Raw genomic sequence first — 19,224 nt, 5'->3', positions numbered from 1 at the left:
ACATCAAGAAATTTTCCTTCCCTAAATAAATCTGAAATGGAAACCTGAACTTATTCAGCTGTGAGTAGAGTGTATTAAAAAAAAAAAAAAAAAAACCAACCTTCCTCTGTGATCAGAGCTCAATTAAGCTGCCTTGAAAATTATTCCAAATACACTTTTTTTCAGATAACAATAGACAATCCTTTTTGACTGATTTGTTAAAAAAGGTAAAGAAAGAGCATAAAATTATTGCTTATCAGAGAGACAAGCAGCACCATTTAAAATAACATGAAATTGTATCCCATGAATTATTCAGAAGGGCTGATGTTACACTATCATTATTTCTGGCTTTCCTTTTACTGCATTGCATTTTGTGTAAGTTGTCTCCCACCCAATAAAAGAGGTGTGGGTTTTCTTAATTAATCAAACCTGATTTTTTCTGATTTTTTTTTCTAATTTAAAATTAATGTCTTTCGAGCAGTGAGCTGTCTTCACGGTGTCATGCTAAAAAAGATGATAGATTTTACTACCACTAGGGGGATCTAAAACATGCAGTGCAATAGTCACTTGCATACTGACTGGTGCTTCTCTACATGTCATGCCAGCTGCTGAGAAACCAAAGTGTGATCCCAGTTGCATTCTGGCATTAGTAGTTGTAAACTCCATCCTGTTCTGTGTGAATGAGGCTCACTGAATTTCACAGTTCTCTGATACACAGCCAGTGTGATTCAGTTTGCTGATTGAAGGTACCAGTCTACACCTCTTGCAATTACCTCATGATTTTGATTTTCCAACACAAAAATATGCAAGGCTACAAACTCATTCTTGTGGAAGGTCCTAATGATCATATCCCACTAGAAGAGTAACTTTTAAAATCAGTGGAAGCATTGACTAGACTAGCCAAAACTCACTTGTTTCATTGGTACAGCTGTGTCTGCAAGCAGATTGGTGTAGGCATTTTGTGTTTATGGCCACAGCTGACTTAAAAGCCCAGCTCATAACCATTGTCTGTAAGATGTCAGCCAGTTCTCCACATCCAGCTTATCTGCTGAGCAAACCATATTTTTGCTTGCTTACTCTCTCTTCTGTCAACATCTTTCTGAATCGTTTCAGTTGCAAATTCTGTGGCTGCAGGCCTGGTGTTTTGGGAGGTCACATAGGGAAAATAGCCCTGTTTGCTTTCTGTGTGTAATAGGTCAGCTCAAGGCAAAATGACCATCCTTGAATATACTAACATTGACGCAATTGTCCTTAATTGTTGTGGAGGGAGAAAAAGCTGAAAAAAGTTATCTGAAGAAGTTTAAACATAAGGGGGAAAAAATGTAAAGGCCCTAGATTTGTTCTGCTTGCCCTCTTATGGTTTGGGGAATTCTGATCAGTATTTTGCTGCTTGGAAATCTTACTAAGAGCATCTCTCCACAGTGTAGAAAGGTTTACTTCTTCTGGCTGGCTATTGGTCTTCAGAGTTCATGAGGAGAAGCTGGCAATACTGAGATGTAATGTAGACTATCAAAAAGCAAATATCTAAAGTAGGCCAGATGAATCACCTCCCAGGAAAATTCCTCTCCTTTGACTATAAAGAGAGTCTGCAGCAATTAGCTCAGCTATGGACATCTAAACTCTGGTTATCCAGAACAGCTGAAATGAATCTCCCTACTGGTGTCAGCAAACTGGAAATGGCTTATAATAAACCCAGTTTCTTTTCAACAGCTCAGCTATGAGTGAAAGTCTGCACTGTCACTGACAGGCAAAAAATGAACACTGGGGGTTAGAGGTTCCCCCTGCCTGGCTGTGAGAGGAGTTCTTGCCTCTAGACCCAGGGTGGGCTCAGGCTTTCAACAGAGCACCAGAAAGGATTGTTACCTTCCTGGATCATTAGACTGAATCTGTGATCAAAGGCAATGTGCCATTTATGTGTACATTTTTTGTTTTATATCACAGCTAAGTGATTGACAGGATTTGTCAAGATAAAATGTAGTGAATTCCCTCTCTGCTCTCTCAGCTGTCCTCAACAACAGGGTATTAGCCAGGACCCAGCCACTATGCTGACACAGCTTCCCAATTTTCTTTCCCTTGCTCCATTTCCTTTTCAAATTGAAAACTATTAGAAGTCTTTAGGCAAATAATAGAAACGTAATGCAGGTGCCTGTTATAAATCGTTCACTAGTTACTTTTAACCTAATGTCTCCTCAAACATTACTTTGCAGAAGGCAGCGAGGGTAGGAAATGCCTCATGAACTCTGATAATCAGTGGGTCAGGAGTTAAGGTCATAATAATGTAGCCCATTTCTCCTTGTTTGTCAAATAACCTGAATGCAGCTACATCCCTGGATCTTTCACCTGACTCCCCTCAGTAAGAACATGAGTTTTGTGGGGAGCAATCTCTGTCCTGGGTCAAACCCTGCTGTACAGCCCTAAGCAGGGTAGGTGCCATAAGGCTGGTGGTGCTACTTACTGTTTATGTTGGCTTCTGCCACTCACAAAGCCATAGCTTTCCTAGGCATGGCTTGAGGATGTGCACAGTCTGCATATGCACATGTCTGAGGATAAATTAATCAATGTTTATGAGGGAGCTCGACTTTCATAAATAGAAATGGCTTGAGAAATTTGAAGTATTCTGCAAGCAAAATAAAATTGGAAGTAAACATTAATAACAAGAGTTAGTAATTACTGGTTTTAATGCAAAATAGACAAATGTACAGAAGTGCCTATTAATTCTGAATCACTGAAGCAAATATCTAGACTCCAGAGCTGGAAATGCTGCCTAAAATGCCAGCATGATTAGTCAATGCTAAAATCTGCCTTCATCAGCTAGGCATCATGTCTTGTTCTCAGAGAAAAATTCCTCCCGTGTTCACTGGCAATAATATCAAACATTACACAGGGGATAAACCAACTCTGTGTATGTACCAAACAAGGGATGCAAGAGGAAACCTGTTAGCATGTATGCTCCTGAACACAGCAGACAACTCTCAGGTTGTTGGAAGTATTTCTCATCATGCTGGGTGCCCTCACAGGCAGCATTGAACAGTGCTACGTTGGTCACAGATCACTTTCTCCATTTGGCTCCCCAGTGAGGTGTAAATATTTCAGAGCTAATGCATAAGTCATGTACACCTGGGTTTCCAAGTGCCACAGCAGTGAGACATAACTCCTGGGTATTTCTGAGCATAGAGGAGCATGGATTATTTTCTGACACTGCAAATGGAAAATACATGGAGATCTTTAATGTTTAACACTCTGACTGGTTCTGCAAATTCTTGGAAGCCTTTGCCTTCCAGCCCCAGGCAATAACTAAGTGATGTTCTGCAAACATGTACCTTGCCAGTACTAGCAAACACCCCAGGTTGTGTCCACACATGGCAACCTACTGGGGCCCCCATCACTGAAAGCCAACATATGGAGTTAATTCACCCCATCATGAACCCCCCAAGTACACTGGCTATTGCTGTGCAGGTGGACATTGTGATAGCAAACAATATCAGAGGGATTCATATTGTTGCTGCATCTGATAGGTGTCAGGTGCCTTTCTGTTTCATTTGTGAATAAATCCAGACCTTACAGAAAATCCTGAATGCATTCATCATCTTACCCTCATCTGAGAGGAGTAAAAGAGTTAAATTTATTTGTGGATAAATTGACTGAAAAAATGAAAGATATCACGCTGTGTACTGGGCTGACTGGGGGGGTGAGGAAGGTGTAGATCCCAGAGGGCAGGAGGGCTTACCCAGGTGGTTTGCTCTGTATTTTCAGAGCCTGGTGCTTTGACTACGAGGTGAAGAAGGAGAGGAGGAGGCACACCAGGGGCATGCTAATGTTAGGAGAAGGAAGCAGTTGGTCTCACTGCCCTGAGAAGGAGCATTGACAGAGGTCCTCGGGGGCAGACAGAGAGGTTCACGGGTTTCTGTAGGGGAGAATTGCCTCTTGGTGTACTCCTGCTGTGCTGAGGTAAATAAGGCTCTATCTACAGTGGTGTAGATAAAATAGAAAAAAAAAATAGCTGATTCTTTTCATGGACCTTCCAACCAAGGAAAATATTACATACTGTTGAGGAAAATACACACTGCTTTTTGAGATGCTGAGTGGGACTCAAACATCTCAGTGGCAGGCAGTGGCCCATGAAATGTTTGATGTTAGTCCATGTGAAAGACACTGTTAACTAGATGGACATGTCACTATCTAAAATATCTATTATTTTTCTCATAAAAGCAGTGACCCTAAAGCAAAGCAATTTTAACGTACAAACTATAAGAGCTTTTCTATGTAGGGAATGAGTAATTTTTCCACCTCAACTTTTTACCTACTAACCAAACTGGAATAAACACAAAGGCTTTTTCTCCTCTCCATTTCTCCAGTGCATTCCCATCTTCACTTCTTGGGTTTTCAAGATTTCCAGCTCATTTTTTTCTCCCCAATAAATACTCCTAACCACTTTTTTAGGACCACATCTATAGTAACAAATAGAGATTAAACTCTCAGCACAGGCATACAGTGACATGTACTTTGTCACTAGTACCTGTAACAACTTCTGTATGAGACTCTCACAACCAGGGGCTCAGATGTGATTAAATGAATTTTTCACAATACTTCCACCTTTCCTACAAATGCCAAAATGCTGCAATGCCACATTACCACTAAAGTTTTTGGATTACTGATGTAGGTTTTGTATTGATACAGGAATGAAAGAATTTTGATATCATTTGCAATTATATTCATTAAGCATGGCAACAGTGCTACAGCATGTCATCCACTACTAGTCCTAGTGCTATGTGGAGATTGGGAAGGGCTGTTGATGGCATTTACTAACTGGGAAATCATTGGCAGCACCAATCCTTTTGTTTAAAATGTTATTTCCTTCTCCCTTCAGCTCTTTTGTCATTTAACACCAATAGATTTTATAAGGGAACATGGCCCCAAACATGCCAAGCCAAAAAAATCTCTGCAATTTTTCAGTTTTTCTTCTATTCAATAGACCTCATAAGAGGAAAAAAAAATCGCTGACTCTATTAAATTATTCCTAAAGCTTTTCTAAAGCCAAAGTAATACCATAGAAACAGCCTCACCACGGCCCACAGGAAGATTGTTTCCATTCCTCCTGTGGGTATTTGCAGTCTCAGACCTGTCTTTATCACTGACTTGTCACACTTTGAGGTCTTGATTCAGTTGCCTAAACATAGGCATGTGTTTTCACTGAGCCTTTTTATGGATTTCCATGTGAGATGCATGGGGAGAAATTCGTGGACTTCCCAGACAGGAGGCAGACATTGGGCAGGACATCAGGGGCATCTCAGGTGACACCACCTGGGCACAGCCACAGCAACACTGACAGTCTGAGCCACTGTGCTCTGTACTGTGCAGGTGTTTGCCTGCACACAGCCACTGTGTCAAACACAGCCCTACACTCAGAGGCTACTTTGACACTTCTAGAGGAAGCACCTATCAGGCAAAAAAGTTGTTTTTCCCAAGAGCTGCTGCCTTGTTCTTTGGTATTCAGAGAGATGAGTCCTGACGTGTGATTTTCAAAAGATAATTTCATTTTGGGTTCAGTTAATTCTAAATTCTACTTTGAAATTGTCCATAGGGCTAAATTAGATATGTTTTAGAGTAAAACCCATGTTCTGTTGAAGTCTCATAGTATTTTCAACTGACTCCAAATAAATTGGGATTTATTCCTAGAAAGTGTCTGTCTGGACCAAGTAGGGGACATCTTTCAATTGCCATCACCATTATGTGGAGAGACAACAGATGAACAAAGTGGTCTCAGTGATAAATGCTCCATCCCTGAGACCACACTGAAAAGAGGACTGATGTAGCTGCTCTTGGAGAAGCTAAAAGGAAACTGGTCTGAAAGTCAAATCTGTTGGGATATTTTCTTAGTGATTTTTAAAGACCAGCCCCAGAAGTGTTACTTCCATTTTATTTAGTACTTAGAGTGCAACAGCAATGAAACCTAACATTACAGGGAGTATGTGTTCCCACCAGAAAATGTCTTCAACAGCTCATAAAAACCTGGCCATTTATCAGCACTGCAGGAGATCTTTATTACTTCCCTACAGCATATGCTCTGCTATGATGTAGTTATTGATTTAACAAGTAAACTTCATGGTAAGCTTTTATCTTGGAATTAGCAGCAAGACTGAAATATAGACCTTATTATTCTAATAACACAGAGATGTGAGATTCCTGCATATTCCAAAGGCCATATCATCACCTTAACAAGCATCCCATTAGAGCTGTCTGGCTGCCACATCAAAGCGTGTGCTGTGAGGACTTTTAACAATCATGATATCATACTCACCCCCAGCAATTTCACAGCACTTTTGTTTTTCTTCCTACAGGTTTGGACATCAGGCAAGCTCAGGTTATTGTGCTGTCATCGGGTACCAAATGTATAAATGGGGAATACATAAATGACCAAGGGCTTGCGGTCAACGACTGCCATGCAGAAATTGTGGCAAGAAGGGCATTTGTTCACTTCCTCTACTCACAGCTGGAGCTACACTTAAGGTAACTGAATTCTGTTGATTTTTGGGGGCTGTTATATGGCCTTCAGTGGAACAGATCCATCCTCCAGACAACTGAACTATTTGTTTCTTTATGTCATTTTTTCTGAGTCTTTTGGTGATGAAGGAACAATGCACTGCACAAAAAAAAATTGAGAGTTAGGTAGTCTAAAGTGTTGGGTCATGAGCTGCTTTAGTTCAGCTGATTCTCTTTCAGTGGCTATTAGATATGACTCATAAAGCTGGGCTTTATGAAGCCTGATGATTTTGTACAAATCTTTACGTGCAGGCTTATTAGCATCATTCACTGACCAGAGACTTGAAGGGAGTCATTTTGCTTAATGCAGCCATTTTCCTGTCTTCCTTGCTGCTGCTGAAAAATCTCAAGGAAGTGATTTATTGATCATTAATATCTTCATTGACTCATTACTGTGTTGTTAACAACACAGTAAACTTTGTGCCAAAGTGTAAGATGCTATCACTCACTCCTTCTTTATGACATTTTAAAATGTTATAGCATATAGAATCATTACAGTGGAATTATTGTTCCTGTCTTCAGCCAAATCCACCTTGTTACCATTTAAATGGTTAATGGGTCATACACTGTCTGGAAGATGGCAATAAGTGGGATACCTCAGAATGCTGTCTTGTCTCTGATCACATCTGTCAGCAATCTGGAAGAGGTTACCTAGTGCTTGGTTATAAGCTTTGCAGAGGACACCAAAATGTGGGAAGGACCAGTCACTGTGCCTGAGGGCTGGTCTGTCATCCCAGCAGGCTGGAGGGCTGGACCAGCAGGAACTTTTGACAGAAAATTTAGCAAGGACAAATGCAACCAAGGAGGAAAGAATGACCTTCCTCCTTTCCACCAAGAAGGAAAGAAATTCAGGCTGGGGAGCAGCTCTGCTGAAAAGGGATGGGGTTTGTAGACAGAAACAGGACAGGACAGACAGGACACAGGACATGAGCTAGTGGTGTGCCTAACAGAGAGGGTCAGCAGGATCCTGGGAAGTATGAGGAGTCTGTCAAGGGATGTGTGCATCCACCACTAATCAGCACTCATTACACCACATTTACATCACTGTGCAGTTTTGGGCACCCCAAAGGAAACACGTTAACCATCTGACATCTGACCATCTGGCTCAGTAGAGGCTACCCAGAGTCTCAGGGGCCAGAGCACTTGGGCAGTGTGGAAGTGCTGACAGATCTGGACTTGGTCAGCCTTCAGGTGGGATAGCAGAGCCAGCAAGGCATGTCAGCAACACAGTGGAGCTGACATCTTTACCAAGGTTTGCAGTGGGAAGAGGCACACACTGAAAAAAGATAAGCTCAGTCTGAGTATGAGAACTAATTTTCCCCATGGGGATAGGCTAGCAGTGGGACAGGTCACTCAGAAGAGTTGTGCAGTCTCCCTCCTGTCTTGAACATTTTCAAAGTCTGAGTGCATAGAACCTTGAACAATCTGTCAAACTACTTTGAGAAAGAGGTTGGGACAGAGATTTAAGGTCCTTACCAGCCTGAACTATCCTACGATGTGAAAACTGAGCAGAAGTGAAGCTGAGGTGGCATTTATTATATAGAAAGAACCAAGAAATGAAGGAAAATAAACAAAAAATGCTTTTTCTAAAGGTCACTCTTCTGCCCTCCATTTTTGAGTGCATATTCATATAACTTTTTCTGAAGGCCATTAAACTCAGTGCAAAAACTTCCTTTGACTTCAGGTTTTGCATCAGGTCACAGACACAAGGGTTGATGTAAGCAGGATTGTGTGTTTTTGTAAACACTTGTGATACTGTGGCACCTAAGCAACAATAACAGGAATAATGGCTATTTTCACTTCAGGCTGGAGCTGGAGACAGCAGAGTATATTGAGTACATGGGTTTGGCTAACAAAGAGGGACAAGAACATTGAAGGGTTAATCAAAAACAATATTCTCTCTATTTCATTCTGAATTGCTTTCAAGTTTACATTAAATTATTATGTTTTCAGCAGTGTAGCAGCCTTGCATGGTGCTATGGTCTCTTGGGAAACAAGTGCTAACACTGTATCTTAAACTATTGTATTGATCCACCTCCCTAACATGTTCAGTCATATTATTATTTTATTTGGATCAATGTTAACAGCCTTTTGCTAAGAGAATCCTCAGTGCAGCACAAGCTCTGTTCACAATAACTTCAAATCACTCTATGTTCAGCCAAGACCAGGCACCACCACTTGCCTGACCAGCACATACCATAAAAATCTCACCCAACATTGTCAAGGCTAAATACCTTTGAATGACAGAGTTGGAGTTATTGTCAAATCCAATTCTGTTTCCTTAAAGTTCATGGGGAAGCCAAATTGTGTGTTATGATATATTCTTCAGTTTTAATTTACACAGTTTTCTGCCATCATTGGGAGCTTTGTCATATGGTGACAAAATGGGGGAGTTCAAAATGAAAAAAGGCATTTTCTGCAAATTGAAATCATATTTACTCCTTTTTCTCTGGAAGAAGAGAGACATCTCCTTTTCACAGAGAAAACACATGATGCTGCAGAATTTTTAGGACAGACAGGGTAAATCAGCTCCACTGGGACTACCTGCACACCATCTCCTCAGGCTTGGGGGAAGCACAAAGCTATTGTAATGCATTTGCATTAACCTAGCCCAAATCAAATTCCTCTCCCAGGCTAGGAAACTGTTGTACAAAGTCAAAAATGAACTGAAACCAAAAAGACGAGGTTTTTTTGAGAGCATCATTCTTGACTCAAAGTACTTAAATTTTTCATCATTCACTATGGAACAGGGGAGTTTTTTCTGTGGAGAGTATTTCCTGTTTTCCACATACCTTCATCCCACCAAGCCTACCTGCTGAGAGTGGTGTGTGCAACTGGATTTCAAACTTCAGGAACTTCCAGTGCAAGAAATATTTTATTGTGTGATGCTGTCTTTGAAAAGGAACCTCTTTTCCAGAACTTACTAGTACTATCATTGATCTCAGTGAAAGCAAGCATACTTGGCTGAGTGTAGCTTCTAAGATCAAGGGCAAGCAAGTTGGAGAAAGCAAGGGCCAGGATATAAAACTAATGGCCAGGAGAGAGAGATTCACTGAAATTAATTTACTTCTTGGCAGTCATGTGTTACCCAGATCCCCAAGGCTCCTTTGATCAGCAGTGGAGAGAAATGAGCATCTCTGAGGTGGAATTCAGCAGGTTCTATTCAGGTACCTTCTGTTCAGGTATCTACTGGGGGGTGAGATGAACTGCCATGTGCTGGGGAATTTTTTTTTCCATTTCTCTAAAGAGATAATACAGTAACTTCTTCACATATTTAAGCTGCAGAACAATTCCATCTGCAACCCAATGCTGCAGCAATATGCAAATTACTTTTCCCCCTTCTCTTCTTATTGCTAAATATTAGAGGTGTGACTTCCTGACTTTTCTTGGAAAAGAGTTCCAGAATGGGAACTTTATCCTCTCTAAGAAGCAAGAGTGACAAATACTTCAAAAGGAAACTTTCTTTCATCAATTCATTGTCTAGAGCTTGAGTTAAATAAAAGCTAAAAGCACAACTAAAACCTGTCAGCTGCTAACCAGTCTGATTAAAACCCTTAGCCCTCCCAGATTTCATTTTTATGACAACCATAATCCTCCAGTTCTCCAGACTTTCACGAAAGAGATGAGAAGTAAGACGTAAATTTTCAGATGTTCAAAAGAAGGACAAGAAAGACCTTTTGAGAAGCTTTTTCTAAGAATCTCCAGCAAAAAGCACACAAATATGATAGTCTGATTCTCTTGCAATGGTAGTAGGAAAATTGACATCATTTTCAGTATTATTTACACCCACTGGCGAATAGGGAAGAAAAGAAAATGCATCTCTTCTTTTTAAAGAGAAGTAAAATTAATAGAGTATCCTTAAAATAAATCAGCACCATAGCAGGCTTGCTGCTGTAGGGCACCCTTCAGGTGCCAGGGAGATGATTTTACCAGCAGGTAAGCTATTTCAGCAAGTCAGATGCAAACCACTGTTTAGTTTATACATGAAAAGCAAGGAATAGCCTAAATCCAGTCCAGTTAAGTTATTTTTTCCAGGAAAATCAGCTGCAGATGTTACACATCTACTAAGGCTATTGTTAGTTTCTCTAGGATGCTCTCTTGTAGTATGTAGTACTAGGAACTTCCTGTACATACATTTACATGCTAAAAACAGGTCCTCTGCTTGTCAGACTTTGTTTCATCAAAATGCTTAACATATATTGAACTGAAAGCAAGTGCTTAAGTGTCTTCTTGAAGTCAGCTCAAAACATGGGCATGTGTTATATTGAATAATGAACTTAAGCAAAAGATTAGAATTTAGCACATTTTTAAATGTTCCTCTTGAATGAGCCTCAAAGCCCAACTCCCACAGAAATTCATAACAGGCAAAGGTTTAGGGATGAATTCTGCTCTTTTAGCCACTGTCAGCCTGCAGAAATGACACTTAAATGACATCCCCTGAATGAATGGCATCTTTAGGCTCACTGTGGGCTCCTCTCTCCATTGTTTTGTGCAGTGTATGGCTGTGCAAAGGACATTCTAAAGAACAGCTACTGCAAAGTGATCTTTCCTCTCACAGTTCAAAACACCTGTCCCAGAGGCAAGGCACAAGGGTACTGGTGGTAGAGGTGACTTTGCAGAAGTGCATCTCATGCTTTACCTGGACCATTTTTACAAGATTCCTGGATCCCCCTGGCTTTTGAAATACACCAAGCATCCCATGCACAAGAATCTTTATTAAGCCATGGCAGGTGGTATTGCAACCCAAACTCTTTCCCAAAGATACTCGCTGAGTTTTGTTATGAAGCCTTCAGCCACAGTGCAGGAATGAACCTCATGTTTGAGTTCAGATCCTAAAAAACCATCCCAAAGGCAGGTCAGGACCCTGTGATATGAAGAACTTCAGCCTGCTGGAAGAGAGAGTCAAGCTGCCTTGCCCTCCAGCCCTGCCAACTATTTTTAGGGGAGCTGTCTATCACCCAACCTGGCAGCCACGCTGGCCACAGACCCTTGCTGGTGCTCATGAAGAGGTAAGAGAGCAAGGTTAATCAGTGAAAAACAATGACCACTGAAAACAGGATGGAAGCTGAACTCCTGAAATCCAGCCCAAAGCATGACTGCTCCAACCCTACATAGCAACTGTCTCCAAGTACTGTTAGCTGCCCCCCCACACTCTGGTGAGATTTAATGTAATAATAGCAGGCATTTGGACTGCACAGCTTTGTATTCTCCCAGCTGATTTTGCAGTGAATTATTTAAAACTACCTGCAATTGCTCTAAAGTCCAAGCAGCAGGACTTACAGAGATTTTATTATTTCAGAGGCTTGTATCAGGGCGATAATATAATTAGTGCAGTTGGGAAATTCCACCACAGCCAGCAGAAAATGAAGGAGCTGCATGTGGCAGCCCCAGCTCGGCAGCCAGTGTGGCTCCCTGTCCCTGACAGGCGAGCTAATGTGCCTGTAAATTCCTCCTGACAGCAAACGCATCCTGGCATCAAAAAATGACAAAACACCCAAACCATGGAAGAGTGACAGCCAAACAGCTTCAATAGCACAGAGGCTGCACTGGGAGAAAACAGGCAGAGGCAGCTTGGATGAAAGCCAAGGACTCGCTCACAGGCTGAGTAAAAAGCACCCCTGCTTGCACTATCAGGCGGCAGAGACACAGGCAGAAATCGCCTTGGTTAATGGGCTGTCCTGTAGTGAATTAAACGGGTGGGATTCCACCTTATTAACAGCATCCCAGGAAAATCATTACCTGCAGGTGCTGTTCTGTTCAGAGATATTCCTCCAAAAAAGACCCTTGAGTTTTTGGGGGAAGGGCCAGGCCATTAGGAAAGGAGTCTCAACATAATTTCACCAATCACATTTTCACCTTCAGAATTATAATCGTGACCATCGCCCAAATATACATATTAGAGGCAGCTGTCTGTCAGAGAAATCACCCATATCTTCCCAAATGTAACTCATTGGAGGAACTGCACAGCAGCAGAGCCTTAGTGCTGTGCTGTTGCTGCAAACGGCAGCACTGGGAGGGTTTGGCCTCCCGGGCAGCTGTTGCTAATGGAATTTGTGCACTGCATCCCCATCTAGCTGCTGAACCACTGCAAAGATAAAAGCTTCATCTCAATAAGTAGCTTTTTCAACTCAGCTGAGAAAAGCCCACACAAGTTTTGTCCACCCTTCTTAAGATGGCTTCTGATTTCCAAAAATGCCAAGTGACCAAGAGGACCCTGCTGGCCTTAGGTGGAGCATTGTAGGTGGCTCTGGTTGAATGGGGGGAAAGAGCAACACCTGGGGAGCAGGGAAGGCTTGCAGTGGATATAAAATTTGGGTGCCTCCTTAGAGGCCCTTTTCAGTGGAGCATATGAACACACATCTCAGCTGTGGTGATTGATGTTAATGGGATTCTACCATGTGCCTAAGCACTGTGATCAGCAGAGCTGATGTGTTCACATAAGAGCCTAAGAGAACTCATTTCTTCATGTACCAGAACCACTTTAAAATCAGTGTGTTTATGCATCCGTGCATGTGAGGAAGGAGAGTTATGCTTCAAAAATCCACATTTTATCATTAGAATATATCTTAGGTAAGTAAGCCAAAAGCCCTCTGGCAGTTTTGACCTCCTTCACACGTTCCTTCACCTGGAGAAGCTTATCGTTTCTCTCTTGTTGTCACTAGGCAAAATATACGATGCCGGGTGCTAATAAAAACAAACAAACAAGCAGAGGGAGAAAAGGAGAGAGAGCAGAGAAATGTTTCTGATTTGGCATGTAACAAATGACCTGGAACCTCTTTTGTGATCGTAGCAAACGGCGGGAAGACTGGGAACGATCAATCTTCGTGCGGTTAAAAGAAGGAGGCTTCAGGCTGCGGGAGAACATCCTGTTCCACCTGTACGTCAGCACCTCCCCCTGCGGAGACGCGCGCCTGCACTCCCCCTACGAGATCACCACCGACTGTAAGGAGACCCCTCCCCTCTCCCTTTCCTCCTTTGCATGTGTTTTGTCTCTTTTTGGTTTCGTTTTTTATTTTTTTTATTTTTTTTTAAGATCCTTCTTGCTCTCTTTCTTTGCTGGTGAAAGCGTTTCACTTGAGAGCAAAAACACTACAGGCTTTAGGGAGTGTGTGTCTGTCTGTCTGTGGAACTGGTTGTTGGTCCTGTTTGCTGGGGAAATCAGTGCTGGGCAAGACAGCTCCCCACACCTGGGGCTCCGTGGCTCTGCTGGGGAATACATCACTGCATTTCCTGCTTGATGCATACAACCCTAAAAGTAAATTAGTGTTTTGGAAAGCATCCTTGTGATCAAAGAGATCCTTGAAGCCACAGCCAGAGGCTGGACCAGAGGATCAGGGCTCTAACTGAAGATGCATAGACTCTTCTCAGGGTTCACAGAGTATATATAGGTTGAAGGGTTGCATTTTCACTATAACAGGCTGCTGGAGTCTGAAGTAGAGCACTGATATGATATATGATACAGCACATCTGTAGTGTTGATTGTTCATCAGACTCTCTCCAAATATCACCTGCACTTGCAGCAAATAATGGCAAGACCCTTATGGAAGTGATCCTTCCAAAGCCATCCTGCCTATGTCACATATACTGCATGGTCACTGCATGGTCACTGCAGGGCAGGTGGGTTTGTTGGAGTCCACCAGGTCACCCTTAGAGTCCTTGGAATCATACCTATGGCATTCAAGGAAACACATGATTTCCCAGGGTTTTCTTCTCTAGAGGTGATCCTGCAAATGAGATAAATCAGGTCTTGAGCCAGTGTGTACCACCAGCAGACCTGCAGAGCTTGTTGTCCATGATGACAAATCCCATCTCCACCATGACCCAGCACTGTCCCCTTGTCACTCCCCAAACATGCATGTCCCAGTCCTTACCCTGCCAGGGCAGAGGCACATCCTTGTTGGTTCCCCACTGCCCCAGCTTTGTCCCTGCCTAGCCACATGGAATGCCCCCAGCAAGGGGCAGGGATCCAGAGATCTGTGGCTTGTTATCACATCCCTGTCACCCCATGATCCAATGCACAAGAGAGGCACACACTACTCTCTTATCTCTGCCCCAGCTACTGTTTCTCATACGTGTATTTTACAGTGCTGAAAAGCCTGTAGTGCTGCCTGCAAAATGTACACATAATGAGAAATATTCCTTGCCCTGACTACCTTGAATGTGAGGCAGGCAAGACAAAAGAATGGATGGAGGAGGAAGCACAGACATGGGAATGTAAAATTAATCACCCAAGGTCACACAACGACCTCACTTCCTCACAGGCAAATCCATCAGACTGCAGTTTCACTCTTTTGTGCTTTCTTATTTGTATAAGTTATTTATTAATGATTAGGTATTATTCTGCCCAGACTAGATTTTTTTTTCACATGTGAAACAGCAGCTTGCTGGGGCAAGAAAGCAGAATGCACCTATTCAGGAAAGAAATGTGGTCCTTGCCTGACATGATTTCTGCATTGTGTCAGCAGGGTTTATAAAATGAACAAAAGCAAATAAATGCTTAAAACTCAAAATCAGATCAATGAATTCCTGACATTAACAAAATGAAAAGACATAGCATCATATTAAATCAAAATTAAAAATAAAAAAGGGAGTGCTTATGAATAACAAAAAACAACAGTGATATTTTGCCTCCCACTATATAGGTACATCAAGAGATATCTAAAAAGGCCTTATGTTTGGTTAAAGGTACTCATGTTTTCCAGAAGGCAGGTTTCCTGGGGCACTCCTTAGCTGACATCACAATCAGAAGCACCAAAATCTGTAATTACTTTTAAAATTTGGTCCCTTCTCAAGAGCAACCAGAGGCTGTCCAGGCTGGATTCTGCTCTTCTTGGCATGAGGAAGTCAGCCCGTGCTGCCTGATTATATGCAGCTGAACCCAGCCCTGGAGGTGAACCCTGCTTGGCTCATGGATTTCTTCAAAGACCAGATAAATCTCCCAGCTAATGAGGGAATGCTTCTGTAGATAACAAGATATACAAGCAGCTGTGTTTAAAAATATATAATCACACAGTACATGGTACAGACAGTAAACTTGTAGATAATAATGAAAATAATTTTCCTGTTGGGTATTACACCAATTATTCTCCCAAGCAGAAGCTGAGGCAGAAAGGTCTGTGTGGTTTAGCCAAGGTTATGCAGTGATTCAGTAGCAGGACCTGAAGAGATATTACACCTGGCTCATAATTCACTCTTTTAAACAGATCCCTCTACCTTTGTCCTGTGCTCTTAAAATAATTTAGCACTGTGTAGAAAGCCATGTTGCCAAAAGCTGTCCTTCAGTGAGATAAGCATTTCCTTTCAGCTCACATTATCCCAGAGACATCTGGGAAGATAAGTATTTTATAATGTTTATCATTCAGATCTTCTCTTTCCTCTTTTTTTTTCCTAAAGAAATAACCTTTCTTTCATCCAGTAATGACAAGAAACTCCAGATGAATGCTGTTTCATTTCTTAAACAACAAAGAAACCTCTCCTAGAGCTAGCACAAGCCATCAAACATTACTGATTATTCTCCAAAGATGCATTAACATTTAAAAACGATGTCTCACCATGTGGTTCCTGGTTTTGAGAAGGAATATGATAAGCCTTTATCAATACAGGGAGTGAGTAAAATACACTTCTCAAATCTCCTTCCAAAAATTTCCTATTATCCACCGTGTCTTTCCAGCACCCTCAGGGAGGCCTCACATTTCCTTCTTATGAGCTTTGTTCTGGTAAGGGAGGATGTAAGCTGGCTTACTTCTTACTGGATAGAGCAGAGCACCAAGTTTGTGACAAGTGTAAAAGCGTCTGGCAGCTGCAATGCAGAGGAGAGGTCCAGGGAGCCCACACCCTTGCCAGCTTCTTGCAGGAAAGTAAGAGATTAAGAACAAAGAGATAAAATCATACTTTAATTTGAAGAAATGGCCTTCTTGAATCCGAGGTAAGATGACTTGTTTGTTGATAACATCCTTAGGCAGCTCTAAAAGAGAGACAAAATCCAGTTGGACCAGGCTGCTTTAAGCAAGGGAGGGGTTTTCTAACTCTTTTTTGGTGCCTGTAGGTCAAGAGGTTGAGTGAGTTTACAGGAAGTGAAGTCAGAGCTTTGGAAGAAGGTAGAATCTGAGAGAGATGGGGAAGAGGCAAGAGCAGCTTTGAGCAGGAGAGGAGACCAGCCAGGGTCAGTGGTGTTGCAGGAATATGAGACTGGGAAATGCCACAGGAGTTTCAGATGCCTTTTATGGGTTTGTCCTGGCTCATTCTCTCCCAAGACCCTTTCCATCCTATTTTCAAGGTCAGCCTCAAGATTGTAGCACAACTATGTGACAAAAACATGTTCCTGGTGTCCTCACAACTCTAATTGCTCCTTCACTGACACAGCTTCTTCCCCTCCTTCAGTTCAGTGCTGCAGGTCAGGGAGCCTGGGACATCTCCCTTTCTGGTGCCTTCTCTCTTCATGTACATCTGAGCCAGGGATGCCTGGATTTCTGAGCTTTCCCAAGTGCAGTATCACCATATCATATCATATCAGATCAGTATATCAGTATCATCAAGTTAACATGAGTTTCCTGAAGGGCCTAAGGGGGCTGCTGTTCCCCATTATGGCACACACACTCTAGCTCATGAGGTAGAGCCCTGGGGGCATCTCACCCTGTAGTATTTGGTCATATTTTGCACTTTCTCCTAAATCTAGGGCAAACCACATAATAATCAAGCCCTTGATTTGCTAGAGCACTATCCTAGCTAATTTAGTGCTTCTTGACTCATTGGCCTTTTTTTAAGTCTCTTGAAAAGCAAAATGAATTGCTTGAAAATTTGAGCTGAAAAAAAATCCCCTACTTTCCCACTCCCCCTTCCCTGGCAGTACTTTACCTCATTGTCCATCTTTTTTCTAGAGATGTGCTCTCTTTCACTACATGGATCACCAAAGAGACAAACAGAATCTGCCCCAGGGCTTGTGTCAGTTCTTCTCCCCTGGGCTGCTTTTCTATCTCTCACTAACATGCTGTATTGCCTTGTGCCATTGACTCCCTGATAGCCCAGCTCCTGTTTTATCCCACACTTCCTTTAGGTCTGAAACACACCATTGCATCTGCTCCACATGGGGTTTTTCTCCTGCTTGTCTATTAACCTACAGCTGTGCTGAAGCTCTCATGCACACACATTTGACAGAACTCTCATCTAGGCAGGACCCGCTTGCAACCATGTGAGCCGGATCATTGCCTTGGTAGGTGATGTGATGAGGAGATGTGCACTGCAGTTTGCAGAGAGTTGGGCAGCTGAAGAGTACCCAGGAAGACATATTTGTGCTCTCTACTTCAAGTGTGCTTTCACTGGGCAGGCCTGTGCTTTCCCTGCTTGTGGTTCTGGCTGCTGGATTTTACATTCTCAGAAAAAAAATGCTGTTAACCCCCAAATCCAAGGCTGCTGTGAAGGGGTGCCCTGCTCACACCGGTAACACAGCACTCTGTGTTCAGATAGGGCTGACCCAGGTTGTGCCATCTCCAAACCAGATCTCTGAAAGTCATGTCCTGAGCAGACTGGCTGGAGAAGGACAGATTCACACAGAGATCCTCTAAGGAGTCTGATGATCTCCTAAAACTGTTGTGAAAGTCTCAGCCCCAGAGCTCAGCATTCAGTGTCCTGCAGGGAGTTATCAGGATGGAAATTCATTGAGGATATTTATGTCAGTAACTGGGCTAGAATGACTCCCCAAACCATTGGGTTTGGTAAACATTTCTGGATGTGCAAGGGGAAGAAATCTCTGCCTTCCTTTTGCCAATCTTATGTTTGGTTAAATGGACAAAATTTGTTCTTGTAAATAGGTGGTAAAAGGGGAAAGCACTTCAAGAAGAACCATCTGAGTAACTCAGTGATCTGAAAAGAAAATAGATATCTGGAACTACAAGAAAATTCAGGTTCTAAGAAAGTGATAGATTTTCCCAGTACAAAAATTGAGGATAACCATAGGTCATCCCTTGGACTTGGACATTATTTTTTTGTTCTCATTGCACAAGTGCTCCCCTGCATTGCATCTCTCTGTCACAGCTGCTGGCCTGATGCAGCTTGGGAAACCATCTTGGAGATTCGTAGGTATTTGGTGCATGGAGCAGTTTCCTCCTAGGCTATAGAGTTGATTTTATGCTGATGAATGGCCCATCTGTGGAACTGGGATGAAGGTGCATTATTTTCCTATTTTTCATGTGACTGAGCAGAACAATACCTTGGGGGATCTCAGAAAAAAAATTATCATAGAGAACCATGCCCAGAAGTAACAGGAAACTAAAAAAATGCAGGCACCACTGTAGGCTGAAGTGCTGAATCCTGCCTCAGGAGAAATAATCCTAGCACTGGATGAATTATTGTGGTCAGCCCAGATTGCTTTGTCATATAAAAGATGCTGCAGAAATTGCAGATACAGCAAGAGGCTCTTGCATTACTTCACAGGCTAGGGAATTAGTATTAAAGAGGGTGGAAGGAGATTGTCCTTTCACTTCATTAAGACTTAACTGGGTCTTATCCAAAAGGTTTGGGTTCAGGTATGAGCACAGCACCTTTTGTCAGCCTCCTTTGAGGTCACATTCCATGGTAGCAATGGCCCCTTCTGCTTGTGCCACTCACCCAGCCTCAATTTACCAAAGTAAATTTACCAAAAAGAGGAAATGCAGCAACTTTCTACAGCTGACTAGAGGCTGGTCTGTCAAGGAGCTTGTGTCCCTGCTC

The 19,224-nt window shown here is 42.4% G+C and overlaps 1 protein-coding gene across 1 annotated transcript in view; it reads left to right on the top strand.

Moving 5' to 3' along the window:
• The window catches only part of ADARB2 (adenosine deaminase RNA specific B2 (inactive)), a gene marked incomplete at its 5' end in the record, with an annotated part of 315,984 nt that overhangs the window by 267,129 nt on the left and 29,631 nt on the right, over positions 1 to 19,224 (top strand). The window contains 2 exons of the mRNA XM_083866765.1: positions 6,318 to 6,486; positions 13,310 to 13,461. Of these exons, the coding sequence (XP_083722891.1) occupies positions 6,318 to 6,486; positions 13,310 to 13,461 (321 nt within the window). The remainder of the gene's footprint in view (positions 1 to 6,317; positions 6,487 to 13,309; positions 13,462 to 19,224) is intronic.

Source organism: Zosterops lateralis (assembly GCF_965231275.1).
Source record: "Zosterops lateralis genome assembly, chromosome: 1".
NCBI classification, from domain to species: Eukaryota; Metazoa; Chordata; class Aves; order Passeriformes; family Zosteropidae; genus Zosterops; species Zosterops lateralis.
Note: the sequence above shows the minus strand (reverse complement) of the source record. Positions and strands in the feature narration are given on the sequence as shown.